The sequence below is a fragment of the Cervus canadensis genome, chromosome 17, assembly GCF_019320065.1.
Source record: "Cervus canadensis isolate Bull #8, Minnesota chromosome 17, ASM1932006v1, whole genome shotgun sequence".
NCBI classification, from domain to species: domain Eukaryota; kingdom Metazoa; phylum Chordata; class Mammalia; order Artiodactyla; family Cervidae; genus Cervus; species Cervus canadensis.
Window position 1 is genome coordinate 14,304,596 of NC_057402.1, and position 19,032 is coordinate 14,323,627.

General features: G+C 53.6%; 1 protein-coding gene across 1 annotated transcript; it reads right to left on the reverse strand.

Moving 5' to 3' along the window:
• Positions 1-97: 97 nt before the first annotated feature.
• Positions 98-18,201, reverse strand: STRC (stereocilin). The gene is made up of 29 exons (XM_043434325.1): positions 18,159-18,201; positions 17,114-17,899; positions 17,001-17,025; positions 14,776-16,027; positions 13,502-13,564; positions 13,307-13,417; positions 12,969-13,135; positions 12,396-12,582; positions 12,143-12,258; positions 11,771-11,903; positions 11,213-11,395; positions 10,873-10,911; positions 10,559-10,726; positions 10,345-10,410; positions 9,368-9,493; positions 9,024-9,082; positions 8,112-8,235; positions 7,886-7,998; positions 5,172-5,307; positions 4,354-4,550; positions 4,079-4,169; positions 3,712-3,868; positions 2,859-3,028; positions 2,063-2,218; positions 1,316-1,458; positions 980-1,128; positions 669-766; positions 440-587; positions 98-246 (listed from the first exon to the last, which is right to left on the reverse strand). Exons 1-29 carry the CDS (start codon positions 18,199-18,201, stop codon positions 158-160), a joined length of 5,295 nt encoding a protein of 1,764 aa, XP_043290260.1. The 3' UTR covers positions 98-157.
• Between the last annotated feature and the right edge of the window lie 831 nt (positions 18,202-19,032).

The window sequence follows — 19,032 nt, forward strand, 5'->3', positions numbered from 1 at the left end:
CATGCCAGGAACACTGATTCTCAGGTGGGTGGAAAGCATTAACATTCTACCCGTATTCCATCAGCTTCCTAGGATAATTAAATTGCACTTCCATTTGCACTTTATTCATTTTACTTCAAATGTCCTTCCCAACAAATCTCTAACTGCAGAGACAGGCTCATAGCAGGTTGCCAAGGAAGCAGATGGTCAATGCCAGGGCCCAGGAGGGTTGTGACGAGTCCTGGAGACCCCAGGCTGTGCTTCGACCTGTAATGAGACAGAGAATGGAAGGAATGTCACAACTCTGCTCCCCAGGAGCCACTGAAACTTGGAGACTATTCACCTGTAGACCCCTTCACTCTCAGATCTCCCTGAGGGGTTCTGTGAGCCCTAACCCTGAGTTAGGGTTCTGGTTCCGGGTCAGGAGTTGGGGAGTCAGTCTGTGCAGTTAGGAACTTACCTTCCTGCTCCAGGCTCTCCATCCCCTCATACTGTGCCCATGCAACTGCTCGTCGCTGCTCGGGACTCAGAAAGGCCATTTGCTTGGGAGTGACAGCCACGGCCTGAACACTGGTGAGACTAGATAGCTGGGTGGGGCTGAACACCACCTGGGGATGGGAGCGGGCATCAGGACATCCACTGTGGCCCTCTTCTGTGGTCACCTCAGACCCCATCCCATCAGTGCTTACAGCAAACTTAGGAGCAGGGATGACAGAAATGGCCAGAGGGGTAAGGCCCTGGATCTGTCCTTGTAGCAGTGCAGAGAGAGCCAGGTCTGGGATTCCAGCTGTCAAGGCAAGTGGGATGGGCCTCCAGATGTTATCCTATACTGGCCTTCTCTAACTACTCCCAAAATGCTCTTCCTCAGACCTTCCCGAGCACGCCTCTAACCTCTCAACCTAAGTGTCTTCAGCTCCCACCTTAAGATTCCAGAGCAGTCCTCCACCCAGTCTGTCCATGATGTGGAACCAGCCCCAGCAGTGGCCCAGTCTCCCCATACCTGCTATTGTGCCAATTTCAGTGAAGATCTCGGGCCCCCAGTTACTGACTGGGCCAAAGCCACCAGGCAGCACCAGGAGCTGGGCCAGAACCTCCAGTTGCTCTTCAGAACATGGGAGATGCAGGTTGCCCAGGAAGAGAGCTGCTTGACTGTGGAAGCGTGGGAAGAGAAGGGAGGAGGATTCAGCCACGGTGACAGGGTCCATGGTCATGAGTTGGTGGTAGTGATGACTTTAAGGGAGATGGCTTCCTCCACGGGACCACTCCTGCATGATCCTTCCCCAGTGAGCCCACCTTCCCCACAGGACCACCGCCCACACCGTCCTCTATGTGCGACCTAAACTCCCAACTGTTGACATGCTGTAGCTCCTCAGGCCGAAGTCCACAGAGTGCGTAGCCCAGTGCAGTCAGGTGGAGGAAATCCAGGTGGCTCACGTGTCGACCACTCTGCCGCAGGAAGCTGGAGACCACCACCCGGAGCTGGGGTTGGGGTAGAGGTCACAGGATAAGGAGAAAAGTCATGAGGAATTCATGGATGGGGAACTATCTGCTTAGGGAAGGGACAAGTGCTACTGGATTTTTTATTTGTAAGACCTGAAGAGCCAATGCTATTCTGCGCTTAGTCGCTCAGTCGCGTTGGACTCTTTGCGACCCCATGGACTGTAGCCCTCCAGGCTTCTCTGTCCATATGGATTCTCCAGGCAAGAATACTAGAGTGGGTTGCCATGCCCTCCTCTGGGGGATCTTCCCAACCTAGGGATCGAACCCAGGTCTCCTGCACTGCAGGCAGATTCTTCATCTAAGCCACCAGGGTAGCCTGAAAAACCAACAGCCATGGGGAAGGTTGAGGATCCAAAAAAAGAGGACAGGAAAAGAGGAGGCCAAGGGGAATGGAGGCAGGAGGAAGTATTATGTGTCCAGGGCCTCAGTAAATAAATCACTGCTCTAACTTCCTACAAATATGGAGTATTAAGGAAAGATAAAAATCATGGCCAGGTATGGTCACAAGACAGCCCAAGAAATTCCTTGGGCTTTAGACAGCCTGGAGGCACTCAGAAGGTGGTAGAGAGGAGGAAGATGTTACCTGGCTGGAGCTCCAGCCATCTATCTGCCCCAGGGTGCTCAGCACGCCCCAGTCCACCAGGCTCAGCTCCTGGAGTTCCCGCTCTCCTAGACCTATTAAAAGCCGACCCAGCTGCAGGATCTGCTCAGGACGAAACCCCCGGGGGGGACCCCATAACTGGAGAAAGAGAGGAATGGTGTGAATGGGAAAAGCACGGAATTAGGAGTCAGAATGCTGAGGGTCAGTCTTGCCTCCAACCTGAACTGTGTAACTCGAAGCAAATCCTTTGCTTTCTCTGGGTCTTTAGTTTCTTCAACTGTAAAATGAGAGGATTGGATGAAGGTTCCTCTGACTAAGGTGTTATTGAAAGACTCTAGAGTCTCAGTAGGAAAGAATAGCAGATTCTAGTCCACGAGTTCCCATGTGCACCAGACACGGGGTGGGGGTAGCAGGGGTAGGATACAGATGCCCAGACCTGATCCTCAGAGAATCTTTCTTCAGTAAGTCTACAATGGGATCGTCAAGCATTTCAAACACCTGCTCCCCAGATGATTCTTTTTTTAATAATTTTTCCCCAGATGATTTTGATACCTGCTAATGTTGGTAATTACCTCTAGTCCCTCTATCCATTTCACTAGCTTCCTGTCCTCAGTATCCATTCCCTCTGACTTCCTACTCAGGATCCAAACCCTCTAATTCTTTTATGTCCTATGTCCCCCATCTCTCACGCAGCTATCCGTTTCCATGTGTCCCATACCACACCCAACCATTTTCCTATGTTCAACCTCCAACCCTGACTGGACTCTCCATCACTAACCTGTTTTGCCTTGCCCATTGCTGCCCGGAGTTCCTCAGGCCCAAGTCCTGGGTCTCCTGCAAATAGTGTGAGGCAGTCCTCAAAGTCCAAGAGCTCCATCTTTGCGATCTGGGTTGCAGACCAGGCTGATGGGAATGTCCCTCGTACATCTGCACAGTTTGGCACAGGTTCTAAAGGAGGAAGGCAGGGTCAAGGGGTCCGTGTAATACTAAAGCATGCCCAGAGTGGTCAGGTCCAGGGGCATGAAGGGTGGGGGCCATGGTGGGTGGGGGCCTCCTCTCGGGGAAACAAAAAAACCCCAGAGAGATATCTATAGATGGAACGACCCCTCCAACCTTTAAAGGACAGGCCAATATGGGCAGTATAGCTCAAGGGATTACTGTAGTGTGAGATTTATAGGACTCACAGATATTAGAAAGGGTGACTGGGGAGGACGAGCCCCTCATTGTATAGATGGAAGACTGAAGGGCTTGACTGAGTGGCTGATCTAGGTTGAAACCCAGGTTCCTAGCCCCCCAGTGTCACCTTCCTCCATCCTAAGCACCTTCCTAGCAGAAAGCGCCACACTTAGCCAAGCCTAGAGCCGCGCTAGCTGTTAACAGGGCTGAGAGAGCCGGGAAAGGGGAGTCCAGCACTAATAATGTAAAGAGTGATAAATTCACAGAGCTATAGAACCCCACAACTGGGAGAATCCTTGAAGATCATCCCTCACTGCTCTGGGCTTTATAGATTAGAAAACCCCAGCCTGGAGTGACGTTGTACAAATGTGCTCAAAGGGCACAAGTCTGATTGCGTGGTTGGCTACTTCTTCCTGTACCCCTTGCTGGATGTATGGGCATCCGGGCAGTCTCACCCGGGAGGTTCTCTGCAGCAGGCCGCACAAGCCCAGCTACCAGCGCTGCTTTCTTGGGAGCAAGCTGTGGCCCCGCACACAGCTGTCCAGCTCTGCTCTGCTCCCAGCTCCGCTGCTTCTCGAGGAGTCGCTCCAGGGTCTCCGGGCCCAAGGCCTCCTGGGAGAGAAGGTGGAGGGAGGTTGGGCAGAACCAGGCCCATCAGGAGCAGTTGTAATTCCGAAGTCCTCTTTTCAGCAGCCTCCCCCCGCCGATTCAGGCTTCACATCCTTTGCCCTCAACTTCCTTGGCCTTAGCCACCCCCCTGACTTGGCCTAGCTCCCCAGTCCCCTCTCTGCTCTCACTCCCTCCCGGGTTCCTTCACCTCACCCTGGGGATCAAGGAAATAGCCTCGGGAGACAGAGTGAATACTAGGCGTCCCGCTTGCTCGACTTCATCCTGGCTCCATAATTCTGGTTTCCTGAGGGACAGAAAGAAGATCAGGATGCTGAATGGACTGTTAAGAGAAGGAAGAGGAAAGGCATGCTGAGACTGGGCACCCAGGGCTCCAAGGGCCTGTATACTGAATGGGCTGCCGCTGAGGAGGGTGGTTGAGAGGGTGGGTGTAGGATGAGTTAGAATCTGGACTTTCCGGAGGCCCATACCCAAGAACAGGCTCCTGCAGCAGCAGCCATCCCAGCTCTGTGGCAAACGGTCCTCCGAGGCAGAAGCCTTGCAGCTGACTGAGGTGGGCCAGCAGGATCTGCAGGGGGATCCGCCGTGTGCTCTCTATGCCCAGGAATCCAACCAGGGGCCCCAAGGTCTCCAGCACTTCCCTTGACACTGTTGTCTCCTTTGGGGCCTGGAGGGGGATCACGCCTTGGGACAACACACCTCTGACTCAGAGGACCAGTCTCTTTGATCAAGACACAAAGATCTCTGACCTTGCCTCCCTGTAGCTCTCGACCCAAGATCCTATGAAGCTTATTGCCACTGTCCACATTTCTAAACTATGAGCCCAAACAGGAGCAGGTGGAAAGACTGGGAGGTGGAATCTAAGGAATTTCTAATACTCCAAGGGATATGCACAAGAAGCATGAGGCAGACTTATCAAGGAATGGAACCCAAAGGTAGATCTAGGGCCCTGTAGGCAAAAACCTGCCTGGCAGCAAACGTTTAAGTCTGGGCCTAGAAGACAGAGCAATGGCCCAGGCCACAGTTCTGAGTCTGGTGGCTTAGGGTTAGGGTTAGGGGTGAGGGTTAGGGTTAGGGTTAGGGTTAGGGCTAGGGTTAGGGTTAGGGTTAGGGGTTAGGGTTAGGGGTTAGGGTGAGGGTTAGGGTTAGGGTTAGGGCTAGGGTTAGGGTTAGGGTTAGGGGTTAGGGTTAGGGGTTAGGGTGAGGGTTAGGGTTAGGGTTAGGGCTAGGGTTAGGGTTAGGGTTAGGGTTTAGGGTTAGGGTTAAGGTTAGGTGGGGAGATTCTCACCAGGTTTTGGAGTGCCCGCTCTGCCAGGGCTGCCCGGTGGAGTGGGGTCAGGGCCAGCAGCTGCTCTGGAGCACCTCGTACCAGTTCTACCACTAACATGATGGATTCATTGGACAATCTATCCATCAGCTGGACTCTGTAGCAATTTGAAAACAGGGGGAGTCAGAATTGAGCCAAGTTGAGAAGGGAACCACAGAATGCCCCATTCCCCAGACAAGAAGTAACACCAGAACATGCCCTGTGGCCCTGGATAGGAACTGATACTTAACATACCCAGATCCAATTTCCACCACAGCGCTTACAGGGAGAGAACAACGGGAGAGACCTATTTCCAGTCTTCTTGAGAAGAAATGACGAACAACCCTACCTCATCTAATAGAATCAAAGAGCCCAGATGTTAAGTATCATTAAATCCCCTCCCCCATTTTATAGATTTAAAAATAGGTTCGTATGGACTTTCCTGGTGGTCCAGTTATTAAGAAGCCACCTTGTGATGCAGGGGACATGAGTGTGATCTCTGATCGAGGAACTAAGATAATGCCACGGAGCAACTACTGAGCTTGTGTGCTCTGGAACCTGAGAATGACAACTAGAGAGTCTGTGCACAAGAAAGATTCCATGTAAAGTAATTAGCCTCCAACTAATAAAAATAAATGGAAAAAAAAAAAAAAGAAAATGGAGAGAAAATGATATGGTAAGGAAAAAAGCAGCATATATATAGTCATTTACAAATTTGAAATTATACTTAAGAATTTTTACATATCTTGGACACGACTGAGTGACTAACACATATGTAACTTATATATTAAAAAAGAAGTAAATTCACCTTAAACTAATACCACATTGTAAATCAATTATACCTCAATTTAAAAAATAAAGTAAAATAAAAGCTAAAAAAAAAAAAAAAAAAGATTCCACTTGACCCCGTGAAGATCTCGAGTGCTGCAACTATGTCCCAAAGCAGCCAAATTAATTAATTTAAAGAGAAGAATCCACTTTCCAATGCAGGGGACGTGGGTTCAATCCCTGGTCAAGGAACTAAGATCCCACAGGCCAGGAGCTGAAATGAGGACCCAGCACAATGAAAAAAATTTTTTATTTAACTTAATTTAAAATAAACAAATAAAATAAAAATTTAAAACAGGTTCATAGAGACCAAATGGTGAGGTCTTACTCTCAATTCCTATTTCCCACAGGACTACCCTTTCTCTATCTATTGTGAGAAGGCCCCTTCTGATTTGTACAGTACTATACAATTGACTCTGGAGGAGGGCATGGCCACCCATTTCAGCATTCTTGCCTGGAGAATTCCATGGATAGAGGAGGCTGGCAGGCTATAGTTCACAGGGCTGCAAAGAGTCAGACATGAGTGAAGCAACTTAGCACTCATGCACCAAAGTTCTTTTAGGTGTTATCTCATTTGATTTTCATGGCAAAACCTGGGGGTAAGAGGTATTTTGGAGAAGGAAATGGCAACCCACTCCAGTACTCTTGCCTGGAGAATCCAATGGACAAAGGAGCCTGGCAGGCGATACAGTCCATGGGGTCACAAGAGTCAGACATGACTTCGTGACCAAACCACCACCACCAGCAAGAGGTATTTCCTCATTTCTCTTTCACAAATGGATTTGAATGGCATTTTTAAAAAGCCATTTTTTTGCAGAAAATTCAGAGTGATACTCTATACTCTACCTAAGGTTGCCAAGTCTGGAACTGGGTCAAGTAGTACAAAAGCCCAAATCTGTGGAAAGACCTTTAAAAATGTAAGGATAGAGTCAGCTCCTTCCCAGAAAGACTGACTCCAACCTTTTCCTGCTCTGACTTACAGTTCAATTGGCAGTGGGTGGGGATGGGGATGATGTGGGTGAGGAAAAAAACCTGTGAGTGAGATACTCATAAACTCCGAGTCTCTAGTTTAGGAGGAGCCTTGGGTTCATCAGTCATCTGTCTCCTCACCCATACTTCAATCTGATCTGTAACATTCCTGCTGTGGGGCCATCAAGACTAGGCTTGACTAGCTCAATGGCCAGAACTCACCACCACAATCTTCCTCATATTGTGCAAAGCTCTGATTTTCATTCACTGGTGTTAGTCCTGCCCAATGGGGCCGTTCAGAAATATGCCAATCTCTTTTCTATTTGATGGCTCCTGGGGTATTTGAACACATTTATCACATGTTTCATACATTTTCTCTTTAGCTACTCCTCTGAACATACTGAGAACACAGTGCCCTAGGAGACGACAGTCCTGTGGGGGTAGGATTGAACCGTTACTTCCCTCGTTTTACATATTTAATGTTAATTACTTTTTTTGGCTCCCCCACACAGCTTGTGGGATCTCATAACCCCAACCAAGGACTGAACCCAGGCCACGGCAATAAAAGCCCAGAATCCTAACCACTAAGCCACCAGGGAACTCTCACTTCCCTCATTTTACATATTCTATCACTATTAATAGGGCCTAGGTTATATTAAGACTGCTTGGCAGTCACATCACAATATTGCCCCTTTCAGCTGCCCCATTTTGGGGGTCTTGCTGGGGGAGCCAGTCAACACCTAGAGCAACTTTGAATAGCATCCTTCACCTTAGGCTGTAACTGATGCCAGGGAACAATCAGACAGAAAAGCACCACCTCTGGGGTGTTTCCTAAGGGCAGACTCTTCCACCCCAGGCTGAGCCTTCTGAGAATCCAGTATCTCCAGTCGTAGCCTTACGGTAAGTCCAGGAGGAGCTTGGTGTCCAGCCCACTCAGCTCTGGCCCCAGGGTTGCCAGCTCTGGCTCTGGCATTGCCATTCTCCGCTGTAGTTCTGCCCAGATACAGATCCTCTGTGGGGCAGAGTAGGGAGGCAGGTTCAGGACAGAGCTGAACTCTGAGCCTTGGTTCTCTACCCGGGGTTCCTGCCTCCCTGCTCCCCCTAATGCCCAAGCACCCGTCTCACCAGGCTCCCTCGGACCCCAGTGGGCAGTTGATAGATCATGTGTACCACTTCAAGGAAGTCTGCCATCGAGTTGATCTGCTGCAGAAACTCACAGGACATGCCCCCTGCCAGTGTACCCAGAGCCCTGTAGGTGTGTGAGTAGGCACATGCTCATTCAACACATGCCACAGCCTGTCTGCTCCTTATATCAACATTCTCAACACAGGGACAGATGTTCATTTACGGTAATTTGCAGTTTGAGAAATATTTTTTTCCATAGATAATTCTCATTGGTCTCCCACATCATTACTGTTTATTAGAGAAGAAAATAAAGATTTACAGAGGTCGAGTGACAGTCCAATATCATCCTACTAGAAATGTGGTCAACTGAGGCTAGAACCACAACTTCAGAAGCTCATGGGTCTTTTGCTGGGGGTGCAGGTAAGGTGTTCCTTGATCCTGTTAATTCCTGCTTGGTCAGTGGCTCTGAGGGGTTAATCAGCAAATATCTATCAGAAGCTTACACTGGGCCAGGCACTGTGTTAAGTACCTTATATGCCTTGTCTTGTTTAATCTCTACAACTACCTATGAGGTCGGTACCATTTCAATATTTATTCTAAAGAAGGGAAAAATGAGGCTTAGAGAGGTTGAACGTCTTGCCCAAGATCACGAAGAGGTGACAGGGCTAGGACCTGAATCTGGGTCTTCCGAAAATCCCTGAGATCCATTCAGGATGGATGCTATGCTCTAGAAGGGAAGAAGAGTCAGGAGAAGAGGAACCAGAAGAAGACCGACAGGCTGACCTACAGGTCACTGATCCTCATACACCTCCCATCCCCACCCCCGGATATCACATGGTGCCTGGCACACGGTAAGTGCTCCAAAAACAAAGTTAGCTGAATTAAACTCACAGCTCAATACAAGTTACTCACTGCAGATTCCTGAGAGTCAGGTTAGTGGGCACTTGCATCTTTTTCCAGAGAAACTGTGCCTACAAGAGAAAGAAAGAGGAGCTGCTTCCCAGCAGAGATGTTGCCCAGGAACCTTGGAATGCCTTGGACCCAGAGCTGCCACTCCACCCTGTGGGTCCCACCAGCCTCCTACTCTCCCCATTGCCCACTCCCTGGGAAAGAGAGACAAAAGGAGGGGGAAGGGGAGGAGAGAAAAGCATCCTAAAGGCTTCTGGGAGTAAGGTGCCCAATCTAGGGCTGAGAGATGGGTGAAGGAGGTGGAAAATGTTGAGAGAAGGGAGTTCTAGGCTAGTGGGAAGAATCACCTGCTGCTCAGACCAGGGCAGCTCCCGATAGCGCCTTCGGTCTGCCAGCAGAGCAGCAGAGTCCAGCTGTAGCAGCTTTAGCGGGAGCAGGGGCAGCAGGCAGTCTGGCCAGATGGTGGGGATGGGCTGTCGGAGGGGCAAAGCGTAGCAGTGTAGTGATAGGTGAGAGCGTCTGGACTCAGGCCTCAGGGAAGAAGGGGAACTACGGTGGCAGGCTGCTACTGCTACTGCTAAGCCGCTTCAGTTGTGTCCGACCGTGTGTGACCCCATAGATGACAGTCCACCAGGCTCCCCTGTCCCTGGGATTCTCCAGGCAAGAATACTGGAGCGGGTTGTCGTTTCCTTCTCCAAAAGACTTACTACTAAGTACCAAATATGAAAACATATTGGGTCCTCTGAACGTTATCAGTGTTCCTAAACAAATACGAGGGTTTGAAAAATAAAATCCAAGCATATTTAACTCTGTATGAACCAAAACATTATGGACTCCTAAACTACAAGGAACATTTTGCTGGGCTATTAAGTTTAACCAAAACAACACATGGTTTTATAAAAAAGTAAGCTGGGAGTTAATAGGTCCCGAAACTAGGAGAAGAGTGGAGTGGCAGGTGCCACCCTAGCAGGGCACACTCTAGAGCCCTTGCAGTTGTGGGCAAGGGTCCCTGCCGTCGAGGCACCTGATGGACTAGACTCCCTTAGTCACTCTGAGGCTCGGTCTCTTTGTCTGAAAGCAGGGTGACTGGCCTGGAGGATTCCTCAGACTCTTGGGGCTTTGACGTTCTAGGACGTTATGCCATCCTGCATCGGGACTTGGAGAGCTGCTAAGGTCTTAGAGGGCACAGAGCTAATGTAGACACTCGGGCCACTTGCAGGGGGAGAACGTGAGGCAGTGCCAGGGGAGAGGAGCTTAGTTGGCAGAAACCACACACACACACACAGACACACACACACACACAGACACACACACACGCACGTACCTCTCCGGGGATGCACACAGCTGCACCGGCTCCCGCTGCACCGGTATTTTTAACACCATCTTTCACCTGCATGAGAATTGGCTGTGTGTGTGTGTGTGTGTGTGTGTGTGTAAAAAGTGGGGAGGTTTGGGGGTCCTTCCCTGGCCATGGGGAAGATGACCCCTCCCAACCAGAGCCCTCCTCCCTGGTCCCCGGCTGCCTGCGGCTGTCGTACCCGGAAGGTCTGCAGCAGCGCCGCGGTCTGGCAGGCTGAGAGGCGCGCCAGTTCAGGGGCCAGGCAGGGACAGGCCCTCAGCAGGACTCGCCTCGGGATGGCCTGGAGCGTCTGGGAGCTGAGGCCTGGAAGCAGAGGGTGCAAGGAGCAGAGTTCCTCCAAGGACAGCTGGGGAGCGAGAGAGACAAGAGGCCTGAAGAAGACGGGCCAGGTCGCAGGGAAGGGGACAATCACAGTTAGAGAGAGGCAGCAGGGGTGAGGACCGCTGAGAGGGAGCCAGGGAGGAGGGGGACGGAAAAGTTGCTGCCACTCACATCACGCCTCGGGAGGAGCCGTCCAAGCAGCAGGACAGCCTAAGGCGGGAGGGGACAGTAAACAACAGCGCTGAGGCCCTGGCAGCCAGGTCCTCAAACAGGTTCCTAGGGCCCGACCTCCCAAACTCCCAGCACCCTCTCCACCACTCCCATGACCAGCCTGGCTCTGGGCTCTTCTTCATCTGAGCAAGAGGGATGAGGGCGTTCTTCTTGGGGCAGAGGAAAAGGAGGCTTCGGGGGGATGGGGTGGGGGGTCGGGCAACAGCATCTTTGAATGTAATTGCCTTGACTGAGGTGCCGTGGGATGGGAGACAGAAGCCAGGGAGTGGGCCAGGCCCACCTGGGCAGGGGTGACCCTGGCTCCTCGCAGGGCGGGAAGCATGGCCCTCAGCTGCGGCTCTGACAGCTCCTGCAGGAAGCGGAGGCCCAGTTGAGGGAAGAGAGGAGCCCAGACCCGGAGCTCCCGGGGGCTCAGCACCACTCCTCCGGATGAGCGCAGCACCCCCAGAAGTTCATAGGCTACCTGTAACCAAAGAAGGTTTGGGTCTGGAGAGAAAAGACAGGTGAACCCAAAGCCTCCTCTTTAATCCCACACCCGGATATTCCAGGGCCTGGGCTGTGGCTTGGAACCAGGGATAGGACAGGAGCAGACTGGGCTCAAGTCATCAAAGGAAATGCTGGTGATGTCATGGACCAGAAGGAGCAGAGTTAGGAAGAGGTGGTGACAGGTAAGCATGGCCACAGAGTGAGGGGATTTAGATCAAAGGTGGGATGCGGTGGGATGAGGGCTGGCTCCAGCTGTGCTCCAGCTTGGCTGACATGACTGGGCACATCCTCCGCACGGACCACCCCCCACGGAAAGCCTGGGGTTCTTGTGGACCTGGGCCAAGGGGCTCACCCGTCCTTGTGGGCTGAGGGTCCCGTTGGCCGCACATTCCAGCAGCCCCCGTTCTACTGGCCCCATTGGATCATTCAGGGGTACCAGGCTCTGCAGCTCCTCGGGGGTCAGGAAGCAGGCGAGGGGCCCCAGCCTGAGGAGGGCATGAAGCTGGCCTTCATGTGGTCAGTGAGGCTGCTACTAAGGCAGGGACTGTGTGGGTACAGGGAACAAGCACTCTGACCGCTAAACTAGGAAACGTGGGTGCCACAAACAGGCCTCTCTCCTAGGGCCCTGGGATGCCCTGGGGCCACTGCCTCCTCTCTTGCCCCTTCCCTCCTGGGACCCCACCCCAGCCTGGCAGCTGCACCCGCTGGCCCCAAAGGCACTCACCTGCGCACCTGCTCCTCTCCATCCTCGACACTCTGGTTCACCAGGCTGCGTAGCACATGTCGGGCGTGTCCTGGCCCAAGACCTGCCGCTGGCCAGCTGTCCTCCAGGGCCTGGATCTGGGGTGGGGAAGGTCAGCTCGTGATGGGATCACTGTGGGACGCTTGTGGGAAGGGGCTCACTAGGAGACAGGCCACTGACTGCCATCCCACCCGGCTGAAAGCGGGCTAGTGAAATAAACGAATCGTTCTCATACCTGGTGAGGACTGAGCTGCAGAAAGTTCTCCAGAGGGAGATGGGGGAGCAGGGGCAGCGCTGCCCACAGCAGTTCCTGGGGCCAGGCGGGCACTTCCCCAAACAGCTCAGGGGCCAGCAGTCGCCTTGCCAGAGCCTCCTTCTGTTCAGGCCTCATTCCAGGGCTGTAATCCCGGATGGCGGCCAGGCTGGGGAGAGAGTGGATCTCACCCCTTCGCCCTGTCCCCTGGCTCCGTGCAGCCCTGCTGTCACGGACAAGAAGGACTCCCTAGTTTTAATAGAAGGGGCTGTTCTGGGTGTGCGGGCTTCCTTGGTGGCTCAGCCGGTAAAGACTCTGCCTGCAATGCAGGAGACCTGGGGTCAATCCCTGGGTTGGGAAGGTCTCCTGGAGAAGGAATGGCAACCCACTCCAGTATTCTTGCCTGGAGAATCCCCATGGAAAGAGGAGCCTGGTGGGCTTAAAGTCCATGGGGTTGCAAAGAGTTGGACACGACTGAGAGACTAAGCACCGCTCAGCTCTGGGTGAGTGGGGTTGACCCTGACAGGATCGGGAGGAGTAGCACAGAGTCCTTACACGCTGTCATTGGCCAACAGGGATGGTGGGAAGCGCATCAGGTCAGAGACGGCCAAGAAGGGGATGAGTGGTGAGAGGTCAATGAAGAGCTGGGAAGTGAGGCGTGGGTACCGCTGCAGCAGCAAGGCTGTCAGGCGACCCAGGGCCTGCTCCTCAGATGGTGGCACCTGTGGGGGCACGGGAACAGATGCCAGCTTTGGAGATGCCCACTCTCCTGGCCCTGGCCCCTCTTGTGTTCCTCCTTCTGCTGGAGCAAGCCTGCTGCCCTCCTGGTTCCAGGTGCTCTTGATGCCTAGACTTCCCCTGCCACCCTTGTCCCCCTCTCCCTCCATGCCCACCTGCAGCTGGGTCCAGGAACGGTGCATGAGCGTCAGGAAGCCCTGAGCAGCCTCCCTCTCTGCTGAAAGCACCAGCTGCTGGAGGTTTTCCGGTGGCATGTGCAGGTATGCCTGGGCACGGGAGGTCATGGTGGTTATGGCCTCACTGGGCAAGGGTCACCCAGCCCGCCCACACACACTGCCCCCATCTGTTACCTGCACTAGAATCTGCAGGGCCCAAACACTCTTCTCTCTCTGCAGCAGATCCCACAGCACGGGCTGGTGGGGAGACAGACAAGATGCCAGGAGAGTTGTACCCTCTGTCCCTCCCGCAGCTTCCCCAGGTCCACTCACTAGAATGCTTGTCCTTCTTCTGAAGCTGTGTGTGTGTCTCCCTTAGGTCAGGGACCACATTCTCTAACTTCTTCTATAGCCTTTGCCATAGCTGGCTCAATTAATATTTGGAGACATAAACCAAATTTGGAGGAGGGCATGGCAACCCACTCCAGTATTCTTACCTGGAGAATCCTAGGGACAGAGGAGCCTGGAGGGCTACAGTCCATAGAGTTGAAAAGAGTCAGACAGGACTGAAGTGACTTAGTATGCACGCACATGAACCAAATTATTACATTTCACTGGTCCCAGGAATTGAGAAAGGTGGGCCCTACCATGGAGTAAGGACTCTTTACATTCCCCACAGCATCTAGCAAAGTGCTTTACACATAACGGGAACTCAATGAATGAACTATGGTGTTCACATATTCCAGCCCCTTCACTCTACAGAGAAGAAAACAAAGCCCAGGAAAATCAAAGTAAACTGGCTAAGACCATGCTTATGGCATAGTCAAACCTAAAACTTCTGATTTGCTGTCATTCTGAATTTTTCTCATTTCTGCCTTATCTTCCTATATTGTGCCAGTTTCCAATTCTCACTCTCTAGAGACAGAATTAGAGCCCTCTAACTTGACCCCTTTCCTTTCTGGAGCAGAAAGGAGGTGAATCAAAGAGTCAGGAAGAATAATGAGATAATATTTATTACATGTTGTATATCACATACTAGCACTAAGCCCACAGCTGGTGTCATCTGATGTAATCCTTAAAGCCACCCTAAAAAGAGTGGCACCATTATTCTCCACCACTTGTTTTATCTGAGACTTTTTTGTTTGGTCATGCCACACAAATGTGGGATCTTAGTTCCCCAACAAGAGGTCGAGCCCGTGCTCTTGGAATGGAAGCGTGGAGTCTTAACCACAGGATGGCCAGTAATGTCCCTCCACCATTCATTTATAAATGACAAAAATATTGTTCAGAGAGGCTGAAAACTTGTCCAGGGTTGATCACGGAACTAAGATGTGAACCCAAGCCTGGATGACTCAGATCTGCGGGCTTAACCACTGCCCTGCACTGCTGCCTCTCGGTGAGATGGTAGAGAATTCCCGTGGAGACCCTTTCCTCTGCTCCGGGAACTTGCACCATGGCAGATCACTCACGCTGAAGCAGGCCAGCAGCTCCATCTTGCTTAAAGCGGGGCTGGGGCTGTCAGCGGGGTCAAAGCCCGGGGTTGGCTGCTCCTCCTGTTCCAGAAACTCCCCGACCGTCCGCAGCACGCTGCGCCGGCCCTCTGGGCGGAAGGCATCCCAGAAGGAGCAGTTGTCTGGGAGACTGGAGAGCATCAGGGCCTGACCCAGCATCCCCTGGGCCTCGTTCCCTCCGGCCCCCGGCCCCAGGAGGAAGGTCAGCAGGCGCAGGAGATAGTGTAGGCGTGTGGGGTGGGCAAGGGCTGGCACAGAGGACTGGCAGCGTGGCAGTTGGGACAGCATGCCAAGCAGGAAGGGGCCGGGGGCCAGGCAGAGTGGGGACGGTCCCAGTGGCGGCAGAGAGGGCAGAAGAGGGCCCAGTAACCCCTCCAGGAAGCAGGTGTCATTGCCCCCGCGACTTATCCTGCACTGGCCGGCTAGCCAAGGCCAGGAGGGCACCAGGGCCTCGTACATGGTGTCATTGGCACAGACCATCAGCAGGAAGCTGCCCCCATCTGGGCAGCGTTCCCCACACGGTCCGATGTAGCAAGGGGGGAAGGCCGTGACATCCGGGGTGGGGCCCTGGCACACGTGCTGCACCCAAGCCTGGTTGCTGGGGGGCACGGCCTGCAGACTCGCCTCCCCACAGAGCCGCTCGGCCCACAGAGTCTCGTTCTCCAAGAAGCAGCCCCAGAAGATCTCTGGGGTCAGGGGGACAGGGGGCAGGCCTTCAGGGCAGCTGGTGGGGGGTGGGAGCAGGCCGGCACAGAGCCGCTTTACCAGGCGGCGGTTGGGGCCCGAGAGGGTGGAAAAGGAGAGGTTGCCACAGATGGCGTCTAGGAACTGCTCAGGAAACTGGTCGTGGCAGGCCTGGAGCCAGCCTTGGGCACCTGGCGCCCACGAGACTGCATACCACACAGCTGTCTGGCAGATGGCAGGGGTGCTGGGAGGGGGCCGCGGGGTCACAGGCTTGGCGTGCTGGCAGAGCAGCTGGATGGAGAAGTTGGAGATGCTGTAGGGTGGTGCCGGGCCTGAGAGGTTCTCGCAGAGGGCCTCCACAGAGATGGCCCGCCGCTGGCGAGGGCTGATGTGGGCTGAGGGCTGGGAAGTCCTAGGCAGAGGCACCCCCGTGCTCAGGCAGTGGAGGAGGGCAGGGGGCGGGGGTGGCGATCCAGACAGAAAGCCCAGTGCCCGGACATCCCAGGAGAGGTTGTGCCGGATGCCCCTGAGAGCAGAGGGAGGAGCAGGCAAGCAGCTGGTCAGTTTGCATTTCCTCCACTTGAGGCTTCTGGCCCTGGCCCAGAGCCCTGCAGGGAGGGTGACAAGCATAGGCTTTTCCAAAAGTGAGGTCCCTGGGAGCCACGGTGTTACTGGTTTAAATGCTGGGATGGGGGAGGGGAGAGAGAGCTGTCCCGCCAAGTCACAGTCAGCCGGAGCTGCCCAGCCAGAGCCCCTCCTGTCCACCTGGCCCCCTTCTTTCTCCTTTTGGCACCCGCTTTTAGGAAGCTTAAATAAAACCATTGGTTAGCCTCAGATCAGGAAATCTGCCCAGTGACTGAATATGTCCACCTGTGGTCTGGTACTGTTGTACCCAATCAGTAAGGGGTGGAGGAATCAAACCTTGTTCTCTCTTCCCATATCCTATCTTTATTAGTTAACATTGATCAAGCACTATGTGCCAGGCACGGGCTTCCCAGGCGGCACTAATGGTAAAGAACCCGCCTACCAATGCAGGAGATGTAAGAGATGTGGTTCGATCCCTGGGTCGGGAAGATCCCCTGGAGGAGGGCATGGCAACCCACTCCAGTATCCTTGCCTGGAGAATCCTATGAACAGAGGAGCCTGGAGGGCTATGGTCCATAGGGTCACAAAGAGTCAGACGTGACTGAAGCATCTTGGCATGCACGCACTTCTTCTAGGTGGTTGACACATACAGTATCAACTCATTTAATCCCTTGCAAAAACTCCAAGGCAGTTAATATTACCCACAGTTCATGAGTGGGGAAACTGAGGCATTGAATGAGACTCTAACCTGCCCAAGGTCACATGGCTAGGAGGAGGTGAAGCTGGGGTGCCAACCACCAACAGTCACCCTCCCAAACCACTAAACCACAGCCTTCCCATCAGCTTCCTCTCCCGCCCTGGAGGCTGATGGCTTCCCAGGCCCCACCCCTCAGAACTCTTCTCTCCCTACTCACCACAAGAGCAGCTGCTGAAGGTTGCCTAGGAGGGAAGGGAAAGGAAGAGGACTACCCTGGTCTCCCCCTTGCTGGCCCTGCCACAGCCCAGCCCCGGATCTGGTGGCACTCACCTCCCTGGCACCGCCCATTGGCATCGGGCTCTGGCTGCCCCAGAATGGAAAAGACCTCATCCTGCAGGGAGTCAGTGATGCGCAGCAGCCCCTCCTGGAAGGTAGCATAAAGGGGGGCCCCCACTGTGCGCAGCAGACCCCCCCAAAGAGCCTCCTCAGAGCCCAGCTCCCCCACGGGGGCAAGCAAACCCAGCAGACCCTGCAGGAGGTGGGGAGCTGGCTCCCTCCCATCGAGGCCCGTGGCGTTGGCGGGGTCCACGCCGGGCTGCACGCGCACCAGGGCCTGCCAGCGCGTGCCCTCTAACAGCAGCAGCAGAGAAGGCAACCAGTCAGCTGCCAGAACGCAGTCAGAGGGCCCGTCACGGGTGCAGGGGGGCCGGGTCGGGGCAGGGGGTCCCCCAGGAACTAAGGCTCCCAGCAGCACCTCCACAAGTCCACTCAGCACGCCTGCCTGGTGCCCCAGGAAGTCCCGGGGGGTCTGCTCCTGTCCCAGCAGGGCCAGCACGTCCCCTAGCAGCCCTAGCATGGGCTCCCAGTCTGGGCTGCCCCTCAGCGTCACTAAGAAATCGTGCAGCCGGAGGGCAGGGGGCTGGAGAGGTGGGGGCTCTCCCACCGGTCCCTCCCCCATCCTCCCAGGCTCAAAGGAAGAGGAAATGTTGGCCAGGAAGGCAGAGAACCGTGAGCGGCTGAGGGACCCCTGGGGAGCCTGGTCCAGAGCAGAGAGCGCTGACTTCAGGAGGGAGAGACCTGAGTCCAGGGACTGAGATCCAGTAGGGACCAGAGTCACTGTAAGGAGAAAAACCGGAAATCACCAAGGAGGGAAAAGCCTAGGACCCAAATTCAGCCCTGGCCAGGAGCCCAGTCCCTGCCTGGACGAGGTGCAAAAGATGGTGAGCTGAGTCCCTTTCAACAACCCACATTAAGTCTTGGCCTGATTTCTTAACCTTCATTTATTTTTTTCTCTAACCAGTTAATCTCTGCATTCTTAAGTCTCTTTCCAGCAGCCATCCCCATCATGCCCAGCCCAGCTCACTGTCCCCCTTACCTGCACAGGATAGCAGCAGCAGGGGCCGGAGGCTCAGAGCCATGTTTCCAGAAGCGTGCAGGTACTAGAGGTGAGTTCTGGTTATTCTTACCTTGTGTGGGAGAGCCAGGTGAGGACAGGGCACGGCAGGTGGCCCGAGGCTCCGCTGACACCGTAGTGTGGTCTTTTGGGAAACAATATCTGTAACCTGACAGCAGGTTTGTCACCTGAGCCACTGACTACCTGATCCTTTGGCTTTAGAGAAGGAGTGCCCCGTCAGAGGGACCAGTGATAGGGGATCCCAGGGGACCCTGGGAGGAACCCGAGGATATAGCTTCAGTTAGGAGCCAGGATGCAGATAAGAGGAGGCAGATATAGAGATGGAGCAGTTCTGGAGATCAGGAATGTAATCTAGAAGGGTCTGCAGAAATATATATAACATGAAATAAACAATAATATCAGAAATATAAGGGGGAAAAAGGGCCCAAGTAGAATTCAAGGGAATTGAGGAAGAAAGGGGGCCAGGAGAAAGGATCTGAGCAGTCAGGTGGATACAGAGAAGAGGAAGGAAGACAAAGGTCTGGTCCAAGGATGGAGCATTTGGGAAGAGAGGGGCTTTTGATTCAGTACCCAGAGTCACAAAATGTTAAGAGTTGGGCAGGACTTCAGAGATCACACAGAGCAAATCTCTCATGCCATGGATAAGAAAATAGACCCAGAGAGGAGTGACTTGCTTATTCGGTCACTCCAGGGTTTGGATTTGTCTTCTGGCCTTCTTCCTGTGGCCCAGGTGAAAGCCCTTAGAAAATTCTGAGGTGAGAAAAGAAAGAAAGAAACCAGGTTAAATTACTACCCAAGGGGGCTACTCCTCACACACACAGGTGTATGCACACAG

Excerpts from the sequence above, each read along its gene's own strand:
- STRC (XM_043434325.1), bottom strand. The coding sequence starts at position 18,201 with ATGGCTCTGAGCCTCCGGCCCCTGCTGCTGCTATCCTGTGCAG. Across the intron at positions 11,396-11,770 it reads CCCTCAGCCCACAAGGACGG|GTAGCCTATGAACTTCTGGG; the intron begins GTGAGCCCCTTG and ends CTTTGGTTACAG. Across the intron at positions 1,129-1,315 it reads GTCAACAGTTGGGAGTTTAG|TCAAGCAGCTCTCTTCCTGG; the intron begins GTCGCACATAGA and ends ACGCTTCCACAG.